Here is a 19,183-nt window from a genome sequence, read left to right on the forward strand (position 1 = left end):
ATAGGGGGCCAAGCAGTGGATCAACAAATCTCTGGGGCAGAAGTAACTGAGGTTGCTGGACATCTATGCTGCAGCAGAGCTCCAGACAGTATTTCTCAAAGCTGAGAATGTTGTTATAAGACTGTCTTGGCTTACAGGCCTCTGCAACCTTGCATGGACATTGGGGTGGTGTCTGTGGAGTGGTAGTCCCCATTTAAAAAAAATAGGGGGGAGGGGGGGATAAGAGAGTGTGCATTCACTCTCCTCGGCATCCCAGGAAAGTCTGCTCCAAAGTATTGGAGAAATATGGCTCATCAGTAGTTGAATCTGCTTGAGGAGGAGAAATGTGGGTTTTGTCTTTGCTGTGGAAAGCTGGACAAGAACTTTATTTTTGTGTTTGTGTGAGAAAAGGAATGAACGTTTTCTCAACACAACATTTGGTGGATCTGGAAAGGTATTTTGACCATTTTCCCCTGAGGTACCTTGTGTGAGATGCTTGGCTAGTATTGGGTAGATTCCCTGAATTAATGAAGTGCAAGTCTGAAATTCATTGGCAACAGCAGATCAGCATAAGTGTCTCAGGGTCTCAATCATGTTTGAGGAAAGATGGGAGCAGGAGAACAACAGGTGGATCAAGGCAGCATCGGCAGTGATGTGGGCATTGATCCAGTTTTTGTGGAGAAGAGAGAGTCCTTGGAAGCTTTTTTTCAATAAGTCTGATTAGCTGGTTTCCCCCCCTTGGCCACTTGGTGCCCTAAGCACAGTGCATGATGCACGTGACCAGAGTGCCAGCACTGTTAGGATGTATCCTGGATGCTTTGGGGATGTACTGCCATAAGAGGTCACCAGGTAGACAAAGAAAACGCTGAAGGCGTTCCTCTATGCTAGCACGGTAACACCGGTTTTACCAAAAGATCTGTTAGAGTAAAGCAGAAAGGACAGTTTGGATGTCCTTCTTAAGGCTGTTGCCCCCATGACCCAAATAAACTGTCGACGACAAGTTAAGTGAAGGCTTAAGCGATACCATTACGACATTTGTTCGATGTTATACGAAAGCTGTAATCTGCAGTAATCAGTCATTTTCTGCACTCACTTGGTTCTGTTCAGGGTCACCGGGGAGGTGCTGAACCTAGCAGGTTATATCTCTACAGTAATGTAGCTGACATTATTATAACTCCAGTGTGGATGTGTCACTAGGAAACACGGCTCATCAGGAGATGCACCATATTTTCTTTTATTTTGCTTTTTTCACAATTTGCTTTGAGAAATTACACATAGTGTAAGGAACAATGTTCCTATTTGTCCACCTGTTTATTAGTTTCAGAACTTCAAATATATTCAAATGAAGTATAATTTTCACGTGACAGTTTGATGACTCAAGTCAGCAATTAATGTAATCCCATTTTCCAAATGCTTTGCATGATTTTTGCATTTTAGTTTAGCGTAAACTATTCCACTTCTCCATATGGATCCACTACTGAGCTAATTGAAAAGCATGAACATTTCTGAGTGTAGGGTTAAACATTGTTGCTTTTAAGCTTAATATATTACCTTTACTTATGACTAATAAGATGTGATGTTCTATATAAATATAGAACATCAACCTGCTTGGTCTTTGGAGGTTTAATCAGAAGATTCTAGGATTCTTTGCTTTTTCAGGGATTCAGACAGAGAGTCAGGTTTATTAAAGGTAAGAATTTATTTTCTAACAATTAAAAACATGACAAGTTAACCAAGACTTCTGTGATGGATGAATATAAGTGGATGGGATGTGCTGTGTGGTGATTGAATGGTGTGTGTTTATCAGAACCTTGTATCTAGAAGAACTGAGTTCTGGGTGTGAAAAGAATTTGGTCGGCATTAAACTATGAAGTTGGTTCTCATCAAAATGGCATCAGACGCATTCATGCTGTGTCTACCTCACCCTTTCTTTGGAGACCCTCTTCGCGGATCCGGAGGTCAGGGAGGTTGGATGACCTCTGGGCACCGAGGTTCAGTAGATTAACCGCAGCACCGACTTCTCCGTTCCAGAGGTGTCACCGGGCACACAGGTTGGAACTCGCTTGCGTCTTGAGCAGCTGTTTCTGAATAGCTGAAGGAACCGTTTTGCTGTGCCAGCTGTAGGCAGCTTTTAGCTTGTCGAAAGCTTGTCAAGAGATGTGGTGGTTATGGAGTTTCCTCCGGTGGCCAGTCCGGAGTTCTACTCAAACTAACAGAATGCCGAATCTCACAGAATGCTGGAATGTTCCGCAAGTGATTCTGTTTTAATGTTCTCATACTGTGATTTACTTGGCCAATCGGGACGTGCCATGTTAAGAGGTGTTAACAAACGACCCTCAGAACATCACGCTTTCTTTCAGATACAGGATGCTCTGATTTGTGGGTAAGAAAATATATATGTGCAGAAATTACTTTAACTTTATCTTATGAGCTTTGTGTATGAGTGTAGTGATGATTCACTTGTTAAACCAAACATTACTGATCATAACATCAAAACGTTTCATTGTAATAATAAAATTCATTTCAACCTTATTAACTTAGGCACAGATTAATCAAAACGTTTCATTAGTATTCATATAACATTTGTTCATTCAACCATATTATTATTTAATGATTACTTAACTTTTGAGTTGTAAAAGTGTTCACTTTATTCAGAGGCATGAGGAATCCTGTAGGAGCGATAAGGGAAGCGTAGGCCTTGAAACGGGAACAGTTTGTTGACAACATGTTATCACGTGTTCAGAGCTGCAGAATCTTCTGGGCTTGTTGGAAGATCGAATGTAAAATCCACCTTAGAGAATGGAATTTATGTCTGCAGATGACCGGTGGCGTGTAGGTCAATCCGTAGGTGAAAACTGACCATTTCTGGATGTTACATGAGTCAGAACAAGTCTGATGCACCTTATCTAAAAACACTATAACAACAATAGTGTTGTGCGTTGACTGACAAGGGTAAAAATCAAAGCTTTCTGATTTAAATGATAATATAAAAAGACAGAATACCTGCTAAAATCTCCCACATGCTGAGAACAGAAGCTGCTCACTGATGAGAAACTGATATGGCACAGAGCTGCAGCAAGTCACCGTTGTGCAGTGAGGCATAGTCTTTTCCTCGGTGCAGTTTAGCCTATGACATGGCCCGGGTGTTGCATTTCCTATATGCAAGCACTGTAAGGTTAGCTGTTATTGACTGCTGCACCTGGTCTTGCAGAGAGAAAGTGATTATTAAGGGAAGGCAGAGAGACTTTGCAGGAGAAGACGTGGAATCAGGATGTGAAGCAAACATCCTTCATTACTGTTTGAATTTTATTAGAGTTTGGCTCGGATGACAAGGAATTGATGCTGCTGATGCTTTTGGATTTTTTCATGGCTCAAGGCAGTTACAGGCTGAAAAATATGTCAGGTGGGTATTATTGATATTGTGCCAAGAGGTAGAACATTAAAGTTTGTTATAATATATGTAACTAGTTTGTAAAATTCTATGTAATGGCACATTATTGATTTTGATGTAACTTGCAAATAAGTATTTACAGTTTTAAAACACATTTATTGAATCTTAGTACAAGAAGTATGTCTACATTTCTTATTTTTTTTATTTTTTGTTTACTTGCTGGTAAAAACGCTTAGAGGATGCCTTTGGTTTTTAAAAAAAGCTGCCAAGAGAGCGGTTGAGCATTCAGAGGGAGAGTTACAGCGTAATTATAGAGTGGGTTCAGTCTATGTAGAACGACATAGCATTTGGGATAAAGTGACCGCTCAAAACAGTGTCTGTGCAAGTGGAAAGCCCTCCTCCATCCTTTTCTCCTACACTAGGACAGGCTGAGAGATCATAGTCAAAAGCATTTTGAGGTGAAAAGACTAGACTAAGGAACATCAAACTGAGGTAAGGACAGAAAATAAAGCTGTAAATTTTGAAAACTGTAAAATAAACTAGATTTAACGTTAACGGTAAAAAGATTAATGCGTTTTCTTTTTTATACAGCTGTGTTTTTACAAGTGAGAATGTAAAGTTATTCCTTTTTTTTTGTCAGCAGATCTAAACACTGAGGAGCGTATTCTAAACCACCAAGGGATCGATTGCATTCATCATCTGGACAGTATCCAAAACGGACTCACCATGAAGCGTCTAAGCCTTAAGAGGAGGCCCAGAGGGGCTCTCAATAATGTGGAAAATACACAGAGTTCCATTTCAAGTGACCAATGGCTTCCTGCAGAGTCCTTGTCGTCATCTGGCAGTGGCAGTACAAGGTTGCTTGGCATGTCTTCTTCAACCAAAGGTAAACCTCCTCTTCCTCCATCACACGGCTCTTTGTTGGATAACAAATCTTCCAAAAGTGAAGATCCAAGCCCCTCTCAGATTCTTACTGAGTCAAAACCCCGGCAACCTGAAAGATACGCCTCTCCACAAAGACAAAACCCTGTGGTAGAACGGATGAAGAACAGCCCAGATCAAGATCTGACGAGTCGATCTCCACCTCAGCCCCTTCCCCGTCGACGACTTGCCAGCTTTGGAGGTGTGAGTACACCTGGATCCCACTCACCCTTCACTGGCCTGGGTGCATACAATCAGAACAATAATGGAAACAAGCCTGCCACTGAGACAAATGCCCACCTTAGCTCATCCGTGGGAAGCAGAGGCAGCACAGGGTGTCTGAGGGTGAGCCCACAGAGTTCTGGCACAAGCACTCCACTTTCAAGCTTTGGGTCCATGCACCTTCAGCATGTTCGTGACCAGATGGTTTTAGCTCTAGAAAAGCTGAGGGAGCTGGAGGAGCAGGTGAAAATCATCCCTATCCTCCAAGTAAAAATCTCTGTCCTTCAGGAAGAAAAGAGACACCTTTTGTCTCAGTTAAAGGACCAGACCGCCAACAAGGACACAATCTTAAAAGGAATAGACAACCTAGCAGGGTCTGACCTTGAGAATGGGGTGAACACAGTGGCAACATCTGAAGGCACTGGAATAAATGACTGTGCCAAGTTCAAGGAGTTAAAGCAACTAGCAGAAGAGATGCAGGCATTGGAAAGAACCATCAGAGGTGGACATTTGCAAATGTGGCATGAAAAAGGCCATGGCCCCTTGCAAGATAAGTCTACAAAGTCAGTGGCTGTTGGAACTATGGACACAGATATGACCTCGTCAAAAAAATCTAAAGAAAACAAGTATGTGTACACCGATCTGGTAGAGACTAAATCCATTGCAACAGAAGTAACAGAGCTTCACTTGGGTTTTCACAGCAAACTAGAGGCAGAGCTCGATGCCCAGCGGCTGTTAAATAGAGCCCTAAAGGAGAGAATTTTCCACTTGGAAGCAGAGTTAAAAGAATCAGCTCTCAAGATTGAGCTGACTTGTCTGAAACTGGAGCTTCAGTCTGCAGGAGCCAGAAACCGAGTTGACAAGTCCTGCTTAGCTAGACCATCCACTGTTAGCATCAGCATAGAAGCAAAACCTTCCCACAAAAGTCAGGGAGTTGGTAATCACATAGACCTTCAAGATGCCAGCACAGGAGAGGCTAAAAGGGTAGAAACTGTTGGTCTGTCCTGTAAGCCTGAGATGAAGAGCATCTGCACAGGCCCAGATGTGCCCATCAACCACTGGGAGGTGAGGCAGAGAATGGAGACCAGTGAAAAGGCCGTTGGGATCTGGGTTTCCACAAGAACCCAAGGAACTGGAACCGAGACAAAGCTACGTGATGAAAGCAACACCGAAGTTCCAGCAGAAAATGTGACGTACAAAAAACAAAGGATTAGGTGTCAGTCAGTGGATTGTGGGGATTATTTTGGTAATGCCTGCATCAGTGAGGCAAAGAAAATGGTTTCTCAAAGTATTGCCACAGATTTAGTCAGAGGAGTTGATCGGGGAATCACGGCGTCACCCCAAACCGCTTCACGGCGTACCAACACCACGTCTAGTTCAGTGTCTCGCTTCACTAACACCAGTCAAGCCTTCCGCAATGATTCCAGCACAAACACGCTCCTCAGCAAACAAGACAAGCACACTAACACAACTCATACCTTCACCCGGACGGTGTCTGTAGGCAACAGGATTGAAGGCTTTACATGTGCAACAGAAACCCGTTCAGTTGGTGTCAACACTGCAAATCTACCCGAAAGCACCCTAAAACAAACATCGGAGACAGTGAGCAAGGTAACAAGAGACTGTGGTGTTGGATTCACAAATATTTATGAGAACTTTCTGGTTGGACTGAAAACTCGAAATATGGCCTCAGGACCATCCCATCTCCCGGATCCCATCAAGACAAAGACTATAGGTGTGGGAGAAGGGAGAATACGAGATTTTTCAGTTTCTTCTTGCACAACCAGGCCACGATTCCAGCAGTCCGCCCAGTGGGATCATGAGTTGAGCCACTACATTGAGAAGATGCACAGACTCTTAAAGGAGCATGGAGACCTCCTCACAGAAGAGGGTGACCATTACAGCAATGGACCACTGTGCAACATCAAAAGTGTCACAGAAGGGGGAGCTGAGGTGCATCTCGTCGCCTCTCAGTCAACAGGTACAATAATTAACGTGTTCAAAGAATTTATAAAAGTGGTTCTTTTATTTATTTTAACTGTGGGTCCTTTATGAATTTTCAGTCAGTTTATTTTTATCAAAAACAAAATAGCTTTGAAAACCAAAATACAACACACACTCACTGCAGCCATCAGCATGCTACTCGATTTTTATCCCCTTAATCTAATCTGATCATGAAATAAATCGCCCCTTTGCCACTAGAGGCCCAAAGCTCCATTGCTATATTAATAATAATAATAATAATAATGCATTGAACTTATATAGCGCTTTTCTAGACACCCAAAGACGCTTTCACACGCTCTCACATTCACACACTGCTAGTGATGGTAAGCTACTTGTAGCCACAGCCGCCCTGGGGAGGTCTGACAGAGGCGAGGCTGCCATTTGGCGCCGTCGGCCCCTCTGACCACCACCAACAAAGGCAAGTTGGGTGAAGTGTCTTGCCCAAGGACACAACAGCAGGATACCCCCGGCGGGAGCTGGAATCGAACCCATGACCCTCCGATCATGAGGCAACCCGCTCTACCACCTGAGCTACTGCTGCCCCTAAGTCACATACCACCTTTAGATTTTCTTGCAGCAAACTCAAACTTGCTTTTTTGTCTCTTTACTTTTAGACACAACTTGTACAAATTTCAAAGAAAATCCAGAAATCAGTCAAGTGACCTGTAACGAATCAGAGGTGAAAAAAAGGATTAAGGTGTTAGAACTACAGTCAGCATCAGCACTACAAGGTAAGCAAACCTGTCTGTATTTGGTAGAAATGTACCTTATAAAGAAACCCTAATGTTATAAAGAAGCTAGTCTTTGTAGAAGAAGTTATGAACTAAATAAACTTTCACTTTGAAGCCACTGCCATGTCCCAGTTTAAACGTGTACGAGATTCAAGGGGAAGTGGCTGCCTTTGGTTTGGCACACTGACTTTCTGTGGGACACACTTGCAATGTTTGGAATGATATCTGGTTTTGAAAGTTGTTTTGTCCCACATGGCAGTTTGTGGCTTAGAGTCTAGAATTAACCGACCTCGTAGGAGGAACCGGTGTCTGAGAATGCTTTCTCAATCCAAAAGTTCCACAAAGACGACTCACTGTTTTTATACACATCAAAAAGATCTAAGAGATGTTCTTCAGGTCGTTTGTCAAACCCAGGTGTTTCATCGTGATCTCACTTCACCTGCTAAACAAGTTCAGCTTTCCATTTTTGTTTCTTTTTTTAAACACAAATAAGGTTTTTCTTTACCTTGCTGAGGTTTCGTTTGCGGCTGCAAAAGGAAAACAACAAATAACAACAGAAAGAAAAGAGCAGCCAAAGCAAAGAACCGGAAACCCAGAAAGACAAGAACCAAAACCAGTGATAACCCTACCATACATCAAAGGCATGACAGAAAAAATAAGAGCAACAATGAAAAAACACAACATAAACACACCAACAAAACCATACACAACAGTTAGAAACAGACTAGTACACCCAAAAGACAAAATATCAGCTGGACTTAAATGTGGAGTCGTTTACGAAATCCCATGCAAACTTTGCGATAAAACATACATAGGAGAAACCGGACGCCAGCTCAACACACGGATAATAGAACATAGAAAGGAGTGTGAGAAAGAAACAAGTCAAAAACACACAAGAGCAGCAAAAGAAGAAGCAGAAAGCACAATAAAGAAGTCAGTCGTAACAGATCACTGCACAAGAGAAAACCATATAATGGACTGGGACAACACAAGGATCAAAAACACCGAACAACAGAAATACAAAAGATGGTTAAAGGAAGCTATAGAGATAAGGAGATGTGGATGTGGGACCATGAACAGAGACGATGGGGTCCACTCATTGGATCGTGCATGGGACTGCATCGTCGGAGAGGGGAGAGCGGGCAGCAGAGGGCGACAACGTCCTCTGCTGCCCGCGGATAAACGGAGTAGGAAGTGCCGTCAACATCAGCGTCAGCTCTGAGGATCTTTGCAGCCACAAAAGAAATGTCAGCAAGGTAAAGAAAAAACCTTATCTATGTTTAAAAAAGAACCAAAAATGGAATTTGAAGACAAACACAGAAGGAACGTACAAAAGAAGTTCAGCTTTCTTCGTCTTGACATCTGGGTTAAGACGCTCATAATCACAAAAATGTTTTCCTTTGTGTGTGCACAGCAGGCCTGGAAATACAAGAAAATGTTGTTTAGTACTAGCAAGGGCGTCAGTTTGTTTTCAGAATTGCTGGGGACAATAACCATACACTTGAGTGGGGTTTAAAAATTGCTGGGGACAATAAAGTAGGCTAGCACAGGGGTCGGCAATCCGCGGCTCTGGAGCCGCATGCGGCTCTTCCATCCATCTGATGCAACTCTCTGTGCTTGTAAAATAATAAATGGATATTTAAATAAAATGCTTTATATTTTACTGCATTAATTTTACACCTGTATGCCAATTCTAAATGTAGATTGTCTGCGTAAACCTGAACAGGTCCAACCCGGTCTGCGGTGGTTGACCGGTCACGCTTGTGCGTAATCATAGGCACTTTATGAGCTGAAGAGGATGTGAGATTCTGGGCTTCTCCTCAGACGGCTCCTGGATGTGTCGCCACATTGGAGCCAGGAACAAGCACTATTCAGCCAAAGTTTCATAATCAGGGAACATTTTCTAAGTGACAAGTCTCTCTGAGAGACCGGGTTTGGAAAACACTCGCTTCAGTGGGAGGAATCTTCCCGCATGCGCACTGCCTGGTTCTCTGCGTGGGGTTAATCAAGTTTAATTGTTTCTCTTTGCAACAATCTTCACAGGAAGGCAAAACAGTTAAACGGCAGGTTACATATATTTCCATTTGACTGTTTATTTTGACAGATGAACTCAAGGATGTTGCTTGGTTTGAAAAAATTACCCCGACGCACACGGATGCTCATGGATGAGCTGACATTTTGTTAACGCACACGCGGAGGTAAAATATTCCCATCAGAACATCAGAGCTCTTTATACTGGACACTGTGTTCAGCGCGGCTCGGAGCGCCCCCGGTGGACAGTGAGCTGAAGATCTGGGGTTCGCAGCGCAGTGCAGAACCACGCGCATGCGATGATTTCCTCCCACTGAAGCGTTCAGGAAACCCGGTCTCTCTGAGGGATGTGTCACTTGGAAAATGTTCTTTTTATGAAATTATGAAACTTTGGCTGAACAGCGCTTGTTCCTGTCTTCCGCATGAAGCGTAGAGACATTTGATCACGCACAAAGTTCATGTGGAGCAGAAGCGGTCGGGCCACGGCAGGTGAAACGTTCCTAGTGAAACTGTTTAATTGTAACATTAATGTGTTACTGGACACGCTGGTCTGGTTGGTTAGACCAGTGTTTGAAGTGGAAAACACACACACACACACTCACTCACTCACTCACTCACTCACTCACTCACTCACTCACTCACTCACTCACACACACACACACACACACACACACACACACACACACACACACACACACACCAATTAAAATATAAAATAATGCTGATAGCGTGGACTAGAAGACAGGTGATGGTTTACGTATTTAAATGATGATCAGGCTGCTGTAAAATGTAATCTCCATCCACATCCAGACACAATTATCCTCTAGTCTTTCTCTAGTCGCTCTGCTCTTGTCTGGGCTGATCAGCTGATGGTGCGCGCGCGCCTAACTAGCGGCTGATGCACATTTTACGCATTTGGAGAGGTGGACTGGATGCTGTGCGTTTACTGGAAGATGGTCCACTTAACGCACGGGTGTAGACTACATATTAATGACAAATGAATGAAAATTAAATTGTGAGTTTTTACTTCATATTTTAGTAATAAAAATGACGGGGGAACACATTTATGACATCTTTTTAAACGAAATTTTCTAGCGCGACCTGCCTGCTTCACTTAAGTCACTGCTTATTAAGGTCCGTCCAAAATTACCGTGGGAAACGGGTAATAATGGTTCTTTGATGGGAACAGGTTGCCGACCCCTGGATAAGATCTGAGCTGGTAAAACAAAAATCCTCATCAGCAGGCGTTTTTGAAAGTGGGGTGGACACAGCTGCCAATCACAAATTTTGCCGGGGACATGTCCCCGGTGTCCCCGGTTAAACTGACGCCTATGAGTACTAGCCTCAGTGATAGGTGTTATACATCATTTTTAGACACATCTGTTGCCTGTAAGCCGTCGTCTTTGAAGAAGAAACAGGGTGGTGACCAGTCTTGCAGCAACAACAGGAAAAGCATGAAGTTTATGAGCGTGACTCCAGGGTAAGTGTGATTAATCCGAATCAGAATCAACTTTATTGTCAATGCCCCAGCGTCCTGAAGCATAGAAATGTATCCCCGCAGTACAACCTGTCTAAGGTTACACACACTAAACATGTAGAACTAAACAGATACATGCAGACTGGAGAGCGGCCATCAAGGCGCCCATTTGCAGTCAGATAGAAAAGGGTTACATGAGGATAAGAGGGGGAGCATTTCAGAGTTACTCCTGACAGGGGGTAGCTTTGCTATTCAAAACACACCTCAAACATATAATCACGAAGACCAGACAGTTCACAACATGAGGCTCCAATAGGTAAGTGGGGTGGGGGGGCTGGAACCAGAGAGCAGCAGCCTCGACCGCTGTTGAAACACAGGTGGGAAGGAGATCAATGAAGTGAAGAGCACATTGACACCTTCAGTTGTAGATCTCGACCACCAATCCGAAGGCAGGGAGGTAGGCCGGGTTTCAGAGCATCTGTCTGCATTCCTTCATGGAGATTTTGTTTTTCTTGCAGCTCAAGGCTACCAGGGCGCCAGATTCAGATAAGAAGAATTGTTTGGGTCAGGCAGAGATCATTTTCTCTCTGCCTTTCAGTTTTTAACTGATCATTCAGTCTCTCAGCGAATCAAATTTTGGGATTTAATCTTGACCGTACCGTGCAATGACTTTCTCCAAGATCACATCCATCTTGCACACTAACACCAGGATCGCAGCTAGAACCTTGCAATTCACTTCAAGTAGCGTCCCAGTCTTAGCGGTCTCCACACGACTGAGACTTTCCATGGGTACGGGTCGCACTCCAATCGCCCCCAACTTCCCAATTTTCCAAAATTCCAGAAATCCTCCCACTCCAAACAGAAGAAAAGTAATTTTCAGGCTGAAAATCCACACATCTTTGATGTTCTTCACGGACAGTTGGTCAAGGCACATAATCCTTCCAGGAATCCAATGTATACCCATCGGGTGCGCCCCCTGCTCCGTTCTCATTGTGAAAAAATCTTGTCAATCGCATTGAATGACCAGTTGACCAAATCCATAATTAAAAAAAAAAGAGTTTTCAGGAGGAATGTAGAGAAGCGCTCTGTAGCCAGACAGGACAAGAGCACAGTGTGATCCGGGCATAGTAAAACAATAAGGGAGAGAAAAGAGAAGCCTCTGTACTCTCCAGGTGCCCGAAGAAAAGCTTTTAAAAATAATAATCCACCACTCAGTCTTTGAATATCATTAGTCTATTCATATTTAAGCTACTAAGCTTTGTTTTCTGCCCAGATTGGACCTAATGTCAGCCTATGAGCAAGAGGAAGAAGAAAGAAAAGGAAATCACACATTTAAGAATTCTTCAAAAGACATAAAAGAAGACACCAAAAAGGGGTCAAACGGGACTCTACATCAGCCACCGAGGTAAAATAAAGGAAATATTTATGTGTTTGGAGGGGACGTAGTTTGTAGTTTATGGGGCTGCTGCTATGAGAGCCAGTTGAATTTTTTTTTTCGCGACATCTTCTCTGAGCTCAGTAACCCACAAAGGTCTGTCCTTTCAGGTGTAAGTTAAGTGAAAAGATGTTTTCCGCTTGCCAGGCTTTGAAGATTCATCTGAGTGAGGACCCAGCTCTGTCAAGCAGAGAACTGGTGTGTCTGTTTACTATCTTCATGGTGAAACATTTGACTTGTCTGGACTTGTCCACACAATCGCTGTATGGATGTAATAGCATCCTTCTTCCTTTTCTGCTGTGGAAGGGTGTGCTCAAGTCTGTTATTTGAAACACATCAATGAGACGCAAGTGTGTGGTTACCATGGTAACTCTAAAGAGTCACTGCCTGCTGTTTTATCGTTTCTTTGGATCCTGTTTGTTGTTTTCTTTATTATAACGTTTATTCTTTTAGATGCTGGTCCTAATGTAATTTTGGTGGAAACTGTTGTGATTTTGGACATTATTTACTTGTTTAATGTTTTAGTGATTAATATACATAATTTTAAGACAGGTTATTTTAAGATATTAGGTCTTTTTTGTTATTGCTTCTATATTTCTACAAAATTTTGTTCTGATTTGCTCTGCAACCAGAGCTGCTGAAAACTTACTTTTTCTCATGATTTTTTTCTTCTTCTTTGCAGCAGGACAGCCTACGCACACTCCAACAGGAGTGGTTCTCCATATCCAGCCATAAGGCTGCTGCTCCCAACGCTGTAGGGGAGTATTTGTCTACGTTTCAGATGATTTCGCCCTCAGTGTTGCACTACATCACCAATATGACTGATGGCAACGGAAATACGGCATTGCACTACAGTGTTTCTCACTCCAACTTCGGCATAGTCAAAAAGCTGCTTGATGCAGGTACACTTGGACACTCGGAAGTGTTCTGAATGATCTGTGCTTTTCTTTGTCCTTTTTAATCTTGCATATGCCCTGTGATGTAAAACAATGTTAACAGATACATTATTCTGCATGCAGTCTGTTACAAAAACATGATTAAACTAAGTTTCTTAGTTCTAACCCACAAAGGAGGGTAGATTGTATTGAACAAAGAAGCAAAGTTATTTTATCGAGGCTAGACAGCCACTGAATCCCAGTGGGATGGTAAACTCTTATCTTCTAGTTAAAGTAAGTATTTCATCTATGCACTCAGTGTTCTTGATGAATGCAGAATAAAAAAGGAACATAAAGCCCTACTCTCGCATCGAATAGTCCAAATCTTTTGTCCAGCTGTGAATAAATCTGAAGGAATGACTAAAAGGTTTAAAATGTAATTCAAGGCCAGAGTTTTTTATTTCCCTGATACAATCTGAACTATAAAAAAGTTTTGAAACCCTGCAGCTTTCTAAAGACATGGGAACAAAAATACCTAATCAATATTGTTAAAAAAAGATTCAAAAACCTGATTTGTTGGTTTTTTGAAATAAATGATATTGCATAATTACATATCCCCTAAAGCCACGTTTAAATTTGTTCTTACTCTGGTCAAATGCAAGAACCAGGAGCACAAAATAGGATTTTTATCACTTCACATGATGAGTTAAGATGAGATGAAAGGAGACTTAACTGATCCCACAATGGGGAAATTTGTGCTACCACAGCTCAGGACAGATAACAAACGAGAACAAAAGTGACCAAGAATGCAAAAAACAAAATAAGACAAGGCACTATGTATAACAGTAGTTCCTATGTAGACACATACACAGTAAGTAGGGATGTGTATTGGTGAAAATCTGGCGATAAAGGTTGGTTTATGCTTGACGCGTCCGCGAGGTCCGCACGGCTCCGCGCGGAAAAGTTGCGTCATTTTAACAACCACGCCCCTCCACCGCGCCTCCGCACGGCCCAGAATTTTTGCAACGCGCACCTCGAAAAATTTCTAACCATGCGGACGGACGGACGCGGAAAAACATGGCAGACCGGCAAGAACTAGTACGGCAGAGGTTCGTAAATACAGACATTTGTATGATTCAGCTCTCAGAGATCACCGTGATCAACATAATTCTTGGAGAGAAATAGCTCGCACTGTCGGAAAAGACGAGAAGCTGTTAAAAATGCTGAAATGCCATGTTGTAACAGTACTTTCTACTTCTACTACGGTGTAGTGTTGGATGCTTGCCGTAGAGCTCCATGCTGCCCTGTTCAGTTTGGGACAATATTGGCTCACCACAGAGACGAGCCGCACGAACCATAAACACTGCGAGTTGTGAAATACGTTCCATCCGCGAGCCACATCACCGCACGGAAAGTGAATGCGTCAAGCATAAACCAAGCTTAAGATACGCATCACGATACAGGGGGTACAATACAGTGATTCACGATATATTGTGATGCGTTCAGTCAGATGACGTTAGCAATTTTTTTAGACTGAATTTATTGTAGGAAAATTCAATAAATAGTCCAAGCTGAAACATTACATGTTAATGTGAGGTATCTTAACCATAATAGACGGATTTAAATGTCAATGGTGGAAACAAACCCCATTGCACACTGCTGCGCACTAGCGGTCGGCATTTGAATTGCACCCAAAAAAAAAAGAAAATGCATAATTGTTTGCATGTAAATTCTTCCAAAAATTTGATATACAGCTTTAAAATATATATTGATATAAAATTGCAGGAAAAATATCACGATATATTGCGATATCAACATTTTTGATACACTGTTTTGAATATCAATATAACATCACTGGGAAAAAATATTACCATATTTTACCATGAATTTTCTTACATCCCTAACAGTAAGCATTATGAATAGGGGTTGTGAAATAATGTGGAAGTAATAATACATAAAAAAGTATCAGCTGTTCTACTACAACTACTATTTACTGTCCAAGTGGGAGATACCTGTAATGGAAGTACAATGTGTGTACATAAGATGACATTGGCTTTTTGTGCTACAATATTTTATTCTCTTCAACTTAGAAACATTTTTATAATTATTTAGAGACATTTGATGTTGACTTAAAGTTTAAATTTTTTATTTGTCTTTTTTATTCAGGAAATGTGTCAACATTCTTGATTTTTTTAAATCTAAGTAATATTAAGTTCCCGTTTATGAGAATCAACAGAGCTATAATAGATGGAATTGTTTCATTCGTTTATATCATACCAAATACAAAATCAGGAGGTTAAAATTATTTACATTTCTCTCTCCGCACCATAGCTGTGAAGCCCAGACTATCAATATGGCTTTACTTTTACTCGTGCAAACAAATCACGGCTTTGCTTGTGCTGACACTATCTGTGAGTCTGTTCCAGGGAAAATGGGTCATCTCTGGTGAAAAGCTGTTTCATTTAAAAATTTTAAACTTCATGCATTCATGGATGTTCTCCTTTTTTCTCCTCTTTCACCGACATCACTGTAGGCGTGTGCAATGTGAACCAGCAGAACGCGGCTGGTTACACACCCATCATGCTGGCTGCGTTGGCTGCTGTGGCGGACCCGAAGGACATGAGAGTTGTGCAGCAGCTCTTTGCTAAAGGAGACGTTAATGCCAAGGCCAGCCAGGTCAGGCTGCGACTGATTCTACTTCTGTGAATACGGTGGAAATCTGCTAACAAGAACTCCTGATGAATATTTCATATCACAAATGGATGTCTGTTTTCCTGTCATTTTCCATTGGGATGCTTTCTATGCCACCCTTTGATTTTATGCAGATCTTGTGTTGTCTGCGCTGAAGATCCTGTATGAGGAGATGAGGAAACTTTTTTGACACTTTTTCTGAGTTTTGACATTTCTTGCTCTCATGTAGCTCATATATTTTCTGACTTTGTGCATTTAATGATATAATTTCTAAATTAAGTTCTTTACTTTTTATTGTCTTTAGTTCATAAAGTTTTAAATTGATCTATTTTTAAATGAATCAAGCCTACTGAGTTAAATGCATTTTTAATGGGGTTTTTTTTTCCCAGTGAAACTCTCAATAGCTTTTGCTTTCTTAAATGATATTTTTATAAACTAAAACCTGAAACAGTGACTGACTAAAATAATTTTTAGGATTCATTATTTTGCAGCAAATTTGGCATTGTCCCTCCAAAGATATTTAAAGTCTCATCAAGCATGAATTATTTCACAAAAGCACAGGTACAAACACACAAATAGTCATGCAGTTCCCTGAAAAGATGGGCAGGATTTTAAATATGTGATAAATATGTGTCCACCAACCCGCACTATAGGAAGACCTGACAGTCACCCAACGGATAAATGTGAAAAAAAGATTTATATATATGTATATCTATGTGTGTGTCTATATATATACTTTTTATATATACATATATATATATATATATATAACATATATATATATATACATACTGTATATGTTTGTATATATATATGTGTTCATGTATATATATATATGTACTTATTTATATATATATATATATATATATATATATATATATATATAACATATATATATATATATACATACTGTATATGTTTGTATATATATGTGTTCATGTATATATATATATATGTACTTATTTATATATATATATATATATAACATATATATATATATATACATACTGTATATGTTTGTATATATATGTGTTCATGTATATATATATATGTACTTATTTATATATATATATACATACTGTATATGTTTGTATATATATGTGTTCGTGTATATATATGTACTTATTTATATATATATATATATATATATATATATATATACTTATTTATTTATATATATATATATATATATATATATATATATAGAGAGAGAGAGAGAGAGAGAGAGAGAGAGAGAGAGAGAGATATATAGAGATATATATAGATATAGATATATATATATATATATATATATATATATATATATATATATGACTTGTTATCTTTTAGATGGTTTGAAACTGAAGCCAAGTGGAGGCTGGAGTGATGGTTTTAGTTCTTTGTTTAGTTCACACTTTCTTTTTCTACCTTCCAAATACATTGTTCTCTTCCTTGTACTTGCCTTGTGCCACCCTCTACATGAGCTCCCAGCACATTAAAGCTATGAAGCAGAAGACCTCTCACTAGTTCCTACCCGAACCACCAAAGTGATGGAGTGCCGTTTCTGGCCAGCACAGTGCGCAGGAGTGCTGTCCCATGTGAAGCGGCTCATGTTTCTGGCTCAATAACCATTGAAACCAGTTTGAAAGCAACAGCTTAAAGTGTTAAATGCCCTTTAGTGTTGCATTAAGCTCATGATGATCAGACTCATGTTCTTTGTCTGTATTTGACCTTTGCCCTTTCAATCTTCAGGCTGGTCAGACTGCCCTGATGCTGGCTGTGAGCCATGGCAGGATGGACATGGTGCAGCCCCTCCTGGCCCTGGGGGCAGAAGTCAACATTCAGGACGACGAGGGCTCCACGGCTCTGATGTGTGCAAGTGAACACGGTCACGTCGACATTGTTAAACTACTGCTGGCACAGCCGGACTGCGACGCCACCCTGACTGACAGTGTATGTGAGTCATTGTCTCTGCTTTGGCAGCTTCTCCCACCAGCGTAGTGAGCAGAGTGGCTTCAAGCTGAGATAAGAAGCTTCCAACTTTACATTACACATTGGCTTCCAAGAGTGGGAGATAAGACCTTTTTAATGGCTGTTGTCAAAAGGAAAATGGCCAATTGATGTTAGAAAACACAAAGATGGCCATCATTCATTCATTTTAACAGATATTGAGCTAAAATTTGATGTCGTTCAGAGTTGTCCAAGTCAGATGTTTTAAGTGAGATTGCTGTTTAAAGCTCGCTATTATTTTTCACCTTGCTGTTAGTAAATTATCAAGTGAATCACAAGATGAATTTATGAAATAATTATTACACTAAAAAGATATAAAGTGGTCAGTTTTAGTTAAAGTCTCTTAACAAAGAGAGCATGTGTTATTTGAATCCATTTTTATGATCAAAGCCATCTTTTTAAATGGGTTACCAGGATGAAAGCACAGCCCTGTCCATCGCGTTAGAGGCGGGGCATCATGACATCGCAGTACTCCTTTATGCTCACGCCAATTTCTCCAGACACTCACGGGTATGTTTACATTTGAACATCAACTTACAAACTAAAAATATGCATTAAATAATTATTTCTTTCATGTTATCTTGTGTTTGCTGATTTGTTACAGGCAGGAGCTCGACACACAGGAAGGTGTTTTGTGTCCTCAGAAGGAGGGAACATCTTTGAATGAGGGAAGGAAGTAAAACCTGAAGGGAGGCCACACAAGTCCTGTTTATTGAGTGATTTGCTATCAAAGCCCCCAAAGCAAAGGGAATAAGTTAGCCATTCATCATCAGGTGGAACTTATCTGTTAATAGAATTATTCGTTTCTCAACTGTTTGTGACTACAATACTCAATTTATTGATATAAATAATAATGGCAGAGTAAATTATTGATTTCCTATTAAACAATGCTGTCATTGTTTTGAATAATTTTCCTTCATAATATATATATACATATACATATATATATATATATATATATATATATATATATATATATATATATATATATAATATATTCTTATCCTTAGTTTTTATTGTAATGCATATAAACATTCATTATCCCATAATGATATGAAACATGTGTCATGATGAATGAGAGGTTTGGCCTGTGTTTGACATGTTTGTCATTATACCTAAAACCACAGCAACATTAATAATTGTTAGAATGTAAAACAAACAAATTCAAATTCAGCATTTTTTTTTCATTTTATAGAAATAAAATTATTTTTAATAAATGTTTTAAGATATATATATATATATATATATATATATATATATATATATATATATATATATATATACATATATATATTCAGCTTTGTTGTATGAGAAGAGAGTTTAATGTAACGCTCTTCTCAAAACTTTTTTAGTTTTTTTAGTAACGTTTTTTTTGTTTGTATTTTTTTCACCTTTCAATTGCATTTTAGGTCTTTGAAATAGAAAAGAAAGTTGAAA

General features: G+C 40.2%; 2 protein-coding genes across 2 annotated transcripts in view; one reads left to right on the plus strand and one right to left on the minus strand.

Annotated features, from left to right (window-relative positions):
* fbp1b (fructose-1,6-bisphosphatase 1b) overlaps positions 1 to 19,183 on the minus strand; it is a 291,591-nt gene that overhangs the window by 22,720 nt on the left and 249,688 nt on the right. The window lies entirely within an intron of this gene.
* On the plus strand, positions 3,832 to 18,613 carry LOC107374910 (KN motif and ankyrin repeat domain-containing protein 1). Its single transcript, XM_070552803.1, has 11 exons — positions 3,832 to 3,862; positions 4,014 to 6,494; positions 7,132 to 7,248; positions 10,654 to 10,759; positions 12,030 to 12,161; positions 12,302 to 12,389; positions 12,874 to 13,093; positions 15,600 to 15,742; positions 17,489 to 17,689; positions 18,161 to 18,256; positions 18,351 to 18,613. The coding sequence occupies exons 2-11, from the start codon at positions 4,097 to 4,099 to the stop codon at positions 18,411 to 18,413; spliced, it is 3,564 nt and encodes a 1,187-aa protein (XP_070408904.1). The 5' UTR covers positions 3,832 to 3,862; positions 4,014 to 4,096; the 3' UTR covers positions 18,414 to 18,613.

The sequence above is a fragment of the Nothobranchius furzeri genome, chromosome 6, assembly GCF_043380555.1.
Source record: "Nothobranchius furzeri strain GRZ-AD chromosome 6, NfurGRZ-RIMD1, whole genome shotgun sequence".
Classification (NCBI taxonomy): domain Eukaryota; kingdom Metazoa; phylum Chordata; class Actinopteri; order Cyprinodontiformes; family Nothobranchiidae; genus Nothobranchius; species Nothobranchius furzeri.

What these genes read in the sequence shown, in the direction of transcription:
- LOC107374910 (XM_070552803.1), top strand. Translation starts at nt 4,097, where the DNA reads ATGAAGCGTCTAAGCCTTAAGAGGAGGCCCAGAGGGGCTCTCAATAAT. An exon ending in ACGCCACCCTGACTGACAGT is followed by an intron (nt 17,690 to 18,160) that starts GTATGTGAGTCA and finishes ATGGGTTACCAG; the next exon opens with GATGAAAGCACAGCCCTGTC. An exon ending in ATTTCTCCAGACACTCACGG is followed by an intron (nt 18,257 to 18,350) that starts GTATGTTTACAT and finishes GATTTGTTACAG; the next exon opens with GCAGGAGCTCGACACACAGG.